Source organism: Haliotis asinina, chromosome 7 (genome assembly GCF_037392515.1).
Source record: "Haliotis asinina isolate JCU_RB_2024 chromosome 7, JCU_Hal_asi_v2, whole genome shotgun sequence".
In the NCBI taxonomy this organism is placed as follows: domain Eukaryota; kingdom Metazoa; phylum Mollusca; class Gastropoda; order Lepetellida; family Haliotidae; genus Haliotis; species Haliotis asinina.
Window position 1 is genome coordinate 17,725,011 of NC_090286.1, and position 12,493 is coordinate 17,737,503.

Consider the following 12,493-nt stretch of genomic DNA (forward strand, 5'->3'; position numbering starts at 1 on the left):
CATGAGGACAAAGTCATCAATATATCCCCTGCTATGGTAAAATACTCAACATGAATATATCAACTAGTTATGACTATGAGATTCTTCAAAGGCATTTAGAAGTTGGTGTGGTAACACAAGACAAATCTTATAGATAACAACTTCTTGATTTATTTGTCACAACACTTCTGGGCTAGTTCTTGCCCCTTTGTCAGGTGGATAATGAAATAGTGAACAGTACAGAATGTACCGGAAGCCAGATATGTAAACAGTTATATACAAGCACAAGGGGAAAAAGGAGAAATAATCAGGCATGTACAAGCAATGAGGTGAGATGAAAGAGAGGACGACATTATGATTGGGTATGTTTTCACAATAAGGACAAGGGAATGTATACATAGCAGAGTGGTTTGAGAGTCTATGATTTCTTGGTGATGCACCATGTTCTAGGGAGGTAAACCCTTTGATCCCTGTTGATCTCAGCCACCAATCTTCTTTGTTGATCTTCTTATGTTGATTGACTCTAAGAAGTTTTCTTCTGCACAAATTACTGATGTGGGAAGCCAGGATTTGAGTGTGTTGCCAGTTGATAGAGTGATTCAGATTTTTGGTAATGGGTTGTGAGAGGTCAGAATTGAGATAATATTTTTCAAGTTAGGTTTTATATTCTACTCGTCGTATGTTGAACGGCCGGCAAGTTTCTCCATCATAACTGCTTTCATAATCACAACTTATTTTGCAAACACATCCTCAGGGATTGGGTTCAGTATGGTTGTTGCTGTTTCTTCCATTTGCTGTCATGATGGTTTTCAAAGTTTATCAGAATAAAATGTCAGATCACCACTAGCAGTTCTTCCATGGAGTCGGCTGAAGTGATGGCTAATCTGGCCTTGGTAGGGAAGGTTAATCCAAATGGGAGCTGGTTTGGGTTTATTTGGACGATCATTTCACTGATAGAGGGCGGTGGCTACGGTCTGCACTACCAGTTGTGTGGGATATCCATTGAGGGTGATGCATGTTATTATGAGGTGGTCAATTTCATCTTGGAGTTGGGCTGGGTTGCAAATAGCCTTGGCGTGTCTCGCTAGCGTTGATACAATGGCTCATTTTATGTGTGGATGATGACTGGATGGATAATGAATATACTGGTCAGTGTGTGTTGGTTTTCCATTGACAGAGCGAGTGATCTTGTTGGGTGAATTGTCAAGGGATATATCAAGGAAGGGCAACTGTGTTGATCTTCAGGCTCCATGGTGAACTGGATGCGGCCGTGCTGTTTGTTGTTGTCATCTAGGCGAACTGCAGGGCAGGGTAGTGAAGGATGGTGAAATTGTGATCAACCTTCCGGTGCCAGTATAAAGGCTGAAATGGTGATGTTTTTCAGGCTGACTCTTCAAAGCTAATCATGATCGTTTCAGGAATCAAACGGGACAGTGGTCAACCCATGGAACCCATGAATCTGTTGATAGATGCTGTTCTGCCACGTGAAATAAGAAGTCTGTAAACAGCTGGATACCAATTCAATTACACTGTTTATGCTGAGTTTAGTGTCACTAGTGTCTAGTGTTGCTGAGGGTTTTGTTCAAAAGATTCAGGAGTGTCCATGATGACAGGTACCTTGCCCTTGTCTGGCCTTCTTTTCTTGAGATGAGAGATTACTGCGTTGCTAAGGAGACTGTTTGATTACATCAGTTATTTGGTGTCATTGGGTGGGGTGGGGCTGTTGTTGGAGGCTGCTTTCGATGCTGCTGCTGAATTCATCTGACTTCATGGTGCTGCATGTGGGGACGGATTTCAGGCTCTTTGAAAGGTGGGATTCCTGGACAGTGATCATTGGTATGGAGCTAGGGTTGACTACGAGTTTCTTGTAGTATGCTTCACGGCTGACGGCGGAAGTGCTCGGATGGGATGGGATGGGATGGGATGAGTGAGCTGCTGCATGCCGCTTGTGGTTGCTAAATTTCTGAGTCTGGCATAATTTCAACTTATCACTGAGGGATGCATTGCTGATGGTTGTCAGAGACTAGACTTCCACCAAGAGGTTATCCTCCAGGGAGGCTTTCATCCATCTCAGTTGCTGGACTTGGACCTTTAGGATTCTGCTACTGGCTTGATGTAGAATTTTTTAGATGGATGGAGTGTAGGCCAGGACAGGAGATCGGAGTCTGAGTCCATTGGGTACAGTGTAGTTGTCTCTGCATCGGAGTTGGAAGGTAAGATGTGTTTTGATGATCTTGTACTGGTAGTTGGTGACTGAGTTGATGTTGAGAAGACAATGTTGAGAAGACAAGACAAATCTTTTGGATAACAACTTCTTGCATTACCAAACCAACTTCAAAGTGCTTTGAAAATCTCATCAAGACATCTAAATGGAGATGAAGCAGTCAGACTTCTTAACATCAACTCAGTCACCAACACCAAGATCATCAAAATGAAGAACCGCCTCACCTTCCTACTCCAATACTCAATCATTGTAGTCCTCTCTTTCACCAAAACTCATTGTTTGTACATACTAAGGCTGTTACGATACACTCACATATTTGGTGAATCAAAGCATAGCCCTTCATGAATTCTATTCGTTATTCATGGTCATCAGAACCAAATATGAATGAATATTTACACAAATTTTTTAATGGAGCATGTTTTACTTGAGCCCTTATGTCCTCTTTCAAAGTGAGATGTGCAAGAATGGAACATGTACCAGCCTTTCAGTAGTGCAAGTAGTGAGACCAAGAAGTATCAGTTGAACGTGTTACTTCATCCAGACTTGAGTTAACCTTGGGAGTTCCTCCTCAAGGGTCTGTCCTTAGACCGATTCTGTTCCTGCTTCATGTGAACACACTACTAAGTTACCAACAAGCTCATTTGCAGCCACTACTGGATATGCAGATGACACCAAGATCACTACTATCTTGTGACAGAGCTCACTTGTGGTAGACCTTCTGATTGTGGATGACTGTATGTCTGACATAAAGATAGCTGACAGGGAGTATCAGTCTCTAGTGTCAGGGTAGCATCCTCTGTCATTCAACATTGCTCTGCTACCAAAGACCTTTGTGTGTACATAGACTCTCTATCACTCTGTGCCCACACTAACCATCTATGTTAAGTCTGCCATCACCATCTCTTGTCTTTCTAGACTTGACTATTGTAATAGCCTCCATGCTGGATTGAACTCTGTGAAACTCCACACAATTCAAAACATTGCTGCCCTTATTGTCTAAACTCAAAGTGAGATCATGAAGCAGGAAATGTCAATTGAGACATATTAGATGTTATCATTGTCTGGTGAAGGTGTTTTATGTAGTTAAAAAATTATGCAAATAAAAAGTATAAACTGCTAAACTCCAAAAATATGTTTAAAGTTTTCATTGGTAAAGGGTTAGTTACATTGTGGTTGTCTGCACAAAGCTCATTAAAGGTTTTGTTGAGGGTTTGTCAGGTTAGCATATCACAATGTTTTACAGATTAAGATAGAAATGCAGCAGAGAGGGTTCAGGTGATCCTGGCACAGTCAGGCTGGTAAAGCTCATCATCAGTTCAGGGCTGTAACCCACTCTACACACAGCCTAGATAGCGAATGGGACTTCTCCCAGGAAACACTGCCTAGTCAAGCCCACCAAGAACTGTCCAGAGAATATGTGAGCTCCCCAACACTGCAGCCTTCTGCATTAACCAGATTGTCAGAAGAGCTGTGCTCCCAGTGGAGAACCCGGGCACTCTCCTGATCTGCGCCAAGAGATCAGGAGGTACCAAACCAAGGGCACCGAGAACAATGGGGAGCCTGACGACAGTATACTTGGGATGCAAGTGAGACATTTCAAAGGCGAGGTCCACATATTTATCAAGCTTTTCCTGAATCTTGCCAATCACATTGCTCTCAAATAATGCTGGGTGTGGATTAGGTGATTTGTTAATTTGGTGGCCATCTGCAGCATCCGGGATACTGATTGCCAGGAGGTAAATCAAAAGTCATGACACTGATTGCCAGGAGGTAAATCAAAAGTCATGACACGTTAAAGAAAAGCCATTTTCACACAACATATTTAGACAGTGAAACAATGGTTTTAATGGTTTTGCTGCGACAAGTCCAGTACCCTACACTGCATACAGACAGAGGCAAAAGAACTTATCACATATATTATCGCAGATGAGCCAAACTTTGATTGCAACAAGCATTGTCACTAAAGTGACATAATTCCCTACCGCATATTATCAAAACAAGCTCATATAAAAGAGAGGAGAAATTAAAGAGAAGGTCATAGTTTATGATGAAGTAAAATGTCAACAAAAACATTACTCTCAAACTCTCTTGATATCTTTCACCGTAGTTGTTCAAACACAAACATATTTTGAAGAGTCATTCAGACCTTGACCTGTGCATGAAACTTCTAAAAGACACAGATAACCCAAAAATGTTTCTGGCCCTGCTAACATATAACCAGCTCTGTATGAAAAATAGGAAACTGATATAAGATGTTACAATAATGTAATTAATGAACTGATGTGTGCTTGTGATAGACTATCAGAAAAGACTGTCACTGTTCACTGGCTGAAAGCATTCTCTATACCAGTCACTTTTAGTTTAGATAAATGGGTTGGTTGATCTGTGGAAGTTATTGTTTGATTGATCATGAACTACAGTCTTGCTTCAACACTTATAAATTATTTTCGAATTATTTCCTGTAGTCATTGACATGGTCAAATGTATACCCTTGGAAAATGTATCGGCCCACAGGTCCTACTAGGAAATAAAGTTGTAAGCCCCATATACAGACTGGGCCCTGCACCTTCCTTGGATAAAGCTTGGTGTTGAATATGAAGAAAATCCAGCGAACAGTTCTTGCGATATCTTGCTGACAAGCTTAACATGCAACTTACATGCTGAAATCTCCAAAGTGTTGCCATGACATTGAAAACAGTGAACGGTTCTTGACATCTTGTTGACAAAGTAAAATGCTAAAGTCCCCTTGTGACCTTGAGATGAGGGTCAAGGTCACCAAACCTGACTGAGACCTTTCTTTTACTGTGACAAACCTAGACAACTACTATGAAAAGTATCTAGTCAACGGTTCTTCCAATCTGTATATAAGTACGGACACATGGGTGGACAGAGCCTAATACTATATCCAACCGCTTCATGCTAAACATGTGGTGGGGGATAAAAAATAGAAGTCTGCAGAGGGGGGATGGCTGATCTATGGGTTATACTTTCGTCAAATATTTTTTCAAAGGGGAAGAAAACAACATCATATTGCTTCATAAGGAACTAACAAACAAGAGAAGAAAACTTTATCTGTAAAGACATACTTTCCACTAAACATCAAGACAAGATTATTTACCTATTCAGTTCAAATTTGTCTTTCGCTAGACATTGGCTTAAATGCAGGAATTAAAATTACCAAGTGTAATAGTCTCATATACAGCGCTGGAAAGAGCTGCAGTGCACATGTTCCCCTACTGGTGATTTTGTTCAAATGTGCCCGGTAATACGAGATGAATTCAGATGCAGTGATCTTAAAAACATAGTATCTGACACTATTATTCTATAAAGAGAAATATATTCTATTATTATGCCATTTTTAATTGCAGGTAGTGCTCAATAAATGTAAATAAATAATTAATAATCATAAATAAGGTTATGCGACAGCTTTGGGGTATATTGCTAGATACTTTTTTATGCAATCTCATCTGTTACAAATGAGGTTTTGTGTGACTGCATGAAGTAGTTTTTGTTGCCCCCTTAAATGTTTTATACAAAATCATTGACTGGTGTTAGCAATATTCCAGCAGAAACCAGAACTAGACTTCACACACTGTACCCATGTGGGAAATCAAAGCCCGGTCTTTGGCAGGAATAACAGCATGGATTTTCTCTTCCAAAGTCAATGACGCTGGACTCTTAACAAATGAAAATCTGCATAAAACACAAATATTTGACTTGCAGTATAGCAGTATATATGCTTAAGGGTTTCTGATAACATGGTTACTATTAGCTTATATTTCCACAAGAAGATATCCTGGATTAATGACAAATAAGCTACTTTTAGTTACTGTTTACTCATTGTAAACAAGAGTCATCAGAAGATGACAAATTCCCCGGGCCCCACATATTTGAAAGGACAAATCATCCGACAATTACTTATTGTGTTTTTAGACCAGGTCTGAATTGTTTCCATGGAATTCATGAAAAATATAAATGCCATATATCTGTAATCAGAAAAAATCACTATTTCAAGATCTGTCTTGTATATCTGCCATGGTCTTTTGAAAGTTATTAAAATCTAAATATTTTAGATATTTAAATACTTACCTTACCATAGGTCTTATGCATATTACCTCTAGATTCGCTAAATGAGATCAGACAGTCGTTGATTCGCCATCCCCTCGATGGCTACCCCATGTAATCTACAAATGTAGTCACGGAAGTGACGTGATCTCTCCACTCGCGCAAGAGCGCAGTATTCAAAATTCAATTTTACCGTCAACCGGAAGGTCCGAAGAGTCCAAAGTGGGGAGGAGCATCCAGCGTTGGGAGGGAGTCACCGCCCTATGGTAAGGTAAGTATTTAAATATCTAAAATATTTAGATTTTAATGAATTTTTAACTTACCTTACCATAGGTCTTATGCATATGGCTTCGACAGATGGATGCTGGTGTGGACTCTGGCTGACCATCCCTCAGCAAACTGTGCACATGCATAAGGAGAACTCGGAAACCAATGTCAACGGTCTCAGGATAAAACCTGGAACAGGACAAAGAGAACCCAAAAGAACTCCAAAGAAAAACCGACGCACCCTGGGGGTGAGGTTAATCTTAAGACCAACGGTAAGTAACAGTGTAGTTACCTAATGGGCGGACGGTCAGGGTAACCACCAGTGGACCAAATGACTGTAACCCCTCCACGTCTTCAACTCCACGTCTTCGATCTGAGCCAGAGGGCAATAGAATTCCAGTTTACTTCGCCTTTGCAGGTCGAGGCAAAGGGAATGAATAACCTTTTACAGGATCGTCTCCTAGAGGCTGACCTTTTAATACAGCATCTCAGAGCTCTGACTGGGCATAGCAGCTCCTCCTCCAAGTCATGATGACCCATGACTGTAGACAAAGGAGGGATGGAAAATAGTCTGTTGGGCTGCCCGGGAAGCTGGTTCTTAGCCACAAAATCCCAATGCAAACTCAAATGAACACGTCTGTGCCTTGACTGTTCAAAGCGGATCTGAGTAATGTCAAGAGCATGGATCTCGCTGACTCTAGCAGCTGTTGCCAAAGATAGTAAGAAAGCCGTCTTCTTGGAAAGATGTTCGAAAGAGGCTTCCTTTAACGGCTCATACGGCGGTCCTCTGAGATGTTGAAGAACGACATTAAGATCCCAAGCTGGAGGATGGAACTTGGCCTTCTGGTCTTCCAGCTTGAAAGCTTTGAGAAGCGCAATAAGTTCCTGCACCTTGGAGAATCTGTGCATCTGACTTGATAGCAAGGACAGAGTTCAGTGATGACAAATAGGTGCCTAAAGTACTGCCTCTGAGATGTCTAGAGTTCCGTAGAAAGAGAAGGAACTGTGCCACAAACTGAGGGGATGCTGCCATGGGATCTTGAGATCTTTGTGCGCAAAAATTCTCGAACAAGCGCCATTTGTCATCATATAAAGATTGGGTAGAAACTCTATACGCTATAACGCTCGCTACGCGCGTAGAGTAGATCTTAGCCTTTAACGCCCTCTGCAAATGACCCATGCGTGAAGATGGAATCATAGTGGATCCGGATGCAGTTGTTGACTGTGTGGATGTCGGAGAAGATGCGACCACTCTGGAAGTTTGTATGGGTCTCTGCTGGCGAGCCGTCGAAGGTCGGGGAACCAAGACCTGGCCGGCCACCAGGGCACGACCAAAAGCAGTCGGAGGTTCTGCGTCAATCTGATTTTGGCGACTACATCTGGAAGAAGGACTGGAGGAGGGAACGCGTACGCGTCCAGGCCTTCCCATGACAGAGACATCGCGTCGACTGCCCACGCCTGCGGATCCGGCAAGGGAGACACATACGTTGGTAACTGGTGATTGAAGCTGGTGGCAAAAAGATCTACCAGTGGTCTCCTGTGTTGACAGCAGATCTGGCGAAATGCGTCCGGATGTAGCATCCACTCCGTCGGGGATGGTTTGCCGGGGCGCGACAGGGCGTCTTCCAGAATGTTTTTGCAACCGGGAATGTGACGAGCAGCGATCACGATGCCGTTGCTGTCTACCAGGTCCACTAAGAGGAACATCTGGTCCAGAAGTTGTTTGGATCTGGTTGTACCCTGATTGCGAATCACCCACACGACCATGGAATTGTCGGACGCCACCAGGAGCCTGGAGCCTGTTAGAACCGGTAGGCAGTGGCGGACCGCTAGGATGACCGCCTGCATCTCCAGGTTGTTGATATGCCACTCCCTTTCGGCGTCTGACCACAGCCCTGAGTTTGTCTGGCCGTTCAAGTGAGCGCCCCATCCCAGGATTGCAGTGATTCAGAAAACAATCATCGATGTAAGGATCGAAGTCTATCCCCTGGAGGTGCAGGAACCGGGTGACCGGCAGCGTGATCTGTGTGAAAAGCCACGGGGCCGTAGAAATTCCAAACGGCAGCACCCGCCATTGGTAGTGTACCCCGTTGAATATGAACCGCAGGAACTTCCTGTGACATGGGAAAATAGGAACGTGCAGGTAAGCATCCTGTAAATCTAGGCTGGCCATCCAAGCTCCGGGTGACAATTTGGCTCGGATCTGATCCAGTGATGTCATTCGGAAATGCGGGGGCTCGGCTAAATACAGGCTGTTGAAGGTCGCCATGTTGTGAATCATCCGCATTTGGGTGGAACCTTTCTTGGGTACCAGGAAGATGGGTGAATAGAACCCCGGGGAGTGATGGGGTTCTGGCACTATCTCTATAGCACGTTTGGTTAACAAAATGTTGATGTTTTCTAGTATAAGTACCTGTTGATCTATTGAGTACACTCATGACTGGGGAGTGGTAGTCAACGGTGGAGCTTCGGCTAGTGGCAGCTTGTAGCAGGCTCTCAGGATCTTGCAAACAAACGGGTCTTCCAGGAATGTCCAATTGGCCCAAAAGACCCCTAGTCTCCCACCTACAGGGGTGGGATGAACTGGTACGACTGGGGATGGGAGATCCCAGTCATAGTTGTCCATGGCTTCAGCGGCCGGAGTAGGGGCGCTTGCCCCGACCTCGACCGGACGTAGATGGTACATCCCTGCCGCGTTCTTGAGGTTTTTAAGCTGCACCTCTGAGTCCTTGGTACGACCTCGTCCCCTCATAAACGAGGAACGGATAGACTCTCTCCTGGGCACATATCTTTTCTTGGCACTCCCTCTGGCTCGGCCACGAAAAGCAGAGCCCAAGGCCTCGAAGGTTGACAACGCCACTTCCGTGTTTGTGAGTTCGGCATGTTGTTTATACACCGTCGGAATCTTTTCGTCAAAGAGGAACTTAAATGGCGCACAAAGTAGCTGTCGTTTAAATTCCTCTTGCCAGGTGCAAGCATCCAGAAAACCAGATCGGCGCATAGTTGTTGTCATGGCTAGCGCCGCGCGTAAATGTCCAAGCAGGTCATGTAGTACTCTGCCTTGCCAAGCAAATATAGTTGTTAAATGATCCACCCTCGAGGCATTATCCTCCGATAAATCCATGGCTGCAGCGGAGGTGGCTGACGCTAGCGCTGAGATAGGTTTAAGCATGCGCTTCAGTTCCGTGTCAATAGCTGCTAGCTTTGAATCCTGAACTCTGTAAGATGACTGAGTAGAGCCTGACAACCTCTTGATAGAATCGTCTTGCACAGCCCCATTGTCGGCAAAATCCAGACTGTGAACTTTATAGTCTGATTTCTTAGACTTGGACGCTTTAATAGTAGGATTTAGGGATAACTTTGCAAAGTCTGAATCTAGTAAAGCTACAGCATCCGCCACCATGGGGTGAGGTGGAATAAGTAATTCGGGAGACAGGTGAATCGCCGCTGGGTTGCTTGAATCAGAGGAAGGTGAAGGACAGTCCGGTAATCTATCGGCAATCCACTCAAAGACAGCAGCTAAGGGAAGATAGGTGCCATCATTATCACCATCATTGCCAGGATCCTCCTCATAATCTGGACAAAAGAACTGTTCCTCGTGATCCTCCCAGTAAACAGAGGTTGATTCCCGTCGCTGAGTAGAGATGGGGGCAGAATTCTTAGTATTAAGTTCCTTGCAGGAAGACCGCGGTGGTTCCGGCGATCGCGAACGCTGGGATCTAGGGAGACGCCGCGGTGATCTTGAACGGGACTTGTTTGACTTGTCATACATAATGAGGGGATACAAACCATACCTACCAAAGAGTAGCAACTTTATTGGAACTACACAAAGCAGATACACTGCAAACCAATATGTCCGTTCGTATGCACGCTAAAGGTAAAAGTGAATTTTGAATACTGCGCTCTTGCGCGAGTGGAGAGATCACGTCACTTCCGTGACTACATTCGTATCAACGACTGTCTGATCTCGTTTAGCGAAGCTAGAGGTAATATGCATAAGACCTATGGTAAGGTAAGTTAAAAATATATGAAATGGTTTTCGAGTAGTGCTCCAGAAATGAAGTCAGCAACATGTTCATGGAATAATAATAATACATCAAAAAAAACTGTAAACAGCAAAGGGCACTACACTGGGGTCTGCCACACATATCTACCAAGTAACACTGACAGATATTAACAAGTTTTTGAGTTCTGCTCCGGAAACGAAACACACCTCTCACTTTTGAGCTAAGTCAAAAATGTTTCCATGGAAACTGAGAAAATGATAAATCACTGAAACCTGGAAATAGCAAAAGGCACCACTACAGGTTCAGACTCATATATCTACCAAGTTTTGCAGAAAAATATAATACGGTTTTGAGTTCTGCTCCGCAAACGAAGCACATCCCTCCATTTTGAGACTAAGTCCGAAACGTTTCCAAAGAAACAGAGAAAATAATAAATCAGAAAAACATGTAAATACCAAAAGGCACCACACTGGGGTCTGCCACACATATCTACCAAGTAACACTGACAGATATTAACAAGTTTTTGAGTTCTGCTCCGGAAATGAAACACACCTCTCATTTTTGAGACAAAGTCTGATTCGTTTCCATGGAAACCGAGAAACTAGGAAATCATAAAAGCCTGTAACTAGCAAAAGGCACCATTGCAGCTTCTGATTGGTATATCTACCAAGTTTTGCAGAAAAATATTGAACAGTTTTTGAGTTTTCATCCGGAAATGAAGCACATCCCTTCATTTAGAGACTATGTCCGAAACATTTCCATGGAAACCCAGAAAATAATAAATCACAAAAACCTGGTAATACCAAAAGGCACCACTTTGGGGCCTGCCACACACATCTACCAAGTTTTGCAGAAAAATATTGAACGGTTTTTGAGTTCTGCTCCGGAAACGAAGCCTGCCCCACCATTCGACTAACACCAAAATGTTCCATGGAAAAACAAAAAAAATACAAATGCCAAAAGTCTGTAAACAGCAAAAGGCACAACTATAGGCGAGGCGAGGCGTCGACTATATCCCCGCATTACATGCCGGGGGGATAAAAATGATAAATCACAAAAACCTGTAAATAGCAAAAGGCATCATTTTATAGTCTGAAACACATATCTACCAAGTTTTGCAGAAAAATATTGAACGGTTTTTGAGTTCTGCTACGAAAATGAAGCCCACCCCACCATTAGAGACAACGCTTCGTGAAAAAACAAAAAAAATGAAAATGCCAAAATCTGTAAATAGCAAAAGGCACAACCATAGGTTCAGATTCTTATATCTATCAATTTTGGTCTAAATGATTACAAAATGATTATGGACGGATGGACAGACAGACGTGGCATTGCATTACATGCATAATAAAATGAATATACTCTACAAATTTCTGCTTTCTAATACAAATGTTTGACTATAAAAGTTTCAACAAAATCTTACATCTTGTAACTCTCAGCAGTTCCTTAGCAGAAAATACGCCTGTTGCCATAATGCTGTCATTTCCAGACACCCCTGAATGAATGTTACCTGGAACTGGAAAAAAGAAAAGAAAACAATTTATTGAAAGTAACTTCAGTTAAACATGAAACATTAAACATGAAATTGTTCAGCAAGCTGGAAACATATGTCCCTTTGGGATCCATCCATGTTATATGAGTGAGAAAGTGTATTCCTCACAACTTTCCATGAGTTTCTAAAAATTAAATTGAGAGTTATCTCCCCTTGCAGAAAGGCAAAGAATACCTCATAAGATTTCCTTAGAGATCCACTAAGGGAAAGGTACTATAATAAAAATGCATAATAATAATAAATGCATACTTACAATGCGCCTGTTCCACACCCTAAGGCATGCTCAAAGCACTACAAAATATATACAATGGAATATTTACATCTGAAATAATTAGTAGTATGCTGTGAAAAAGTGAGTTTTAAGTCAGTTCAGACAGGTAGGAGGGAGCCAATCCATGG

The 12,493-nt window shown here is 42.8% G+C and overlaps 1 protein-coding gene across 1 annotated transcript in view; it reads right to left on the reverse strand.

Moving 5' to 3' along the window:
* The window catches only part of LOC137291107 (nuclear factor 1 X-type-like), a 136,812-nt gene that overhangs the window by 34,188 nt on the left and 90,131 nt on the right, over window positions 1-12,493 (reverse strand). The window contains exon 5 of the mRNA XM_067822388.1: window positions 11,966-12,058. Coding sequence (XP_067678489.1) covers window positions 11,966-12,058 — 93 coding nt within the window. The remainder of the gene's footprint in view (window positions 1-11,965; window positions 12,059-12,493) is intronic.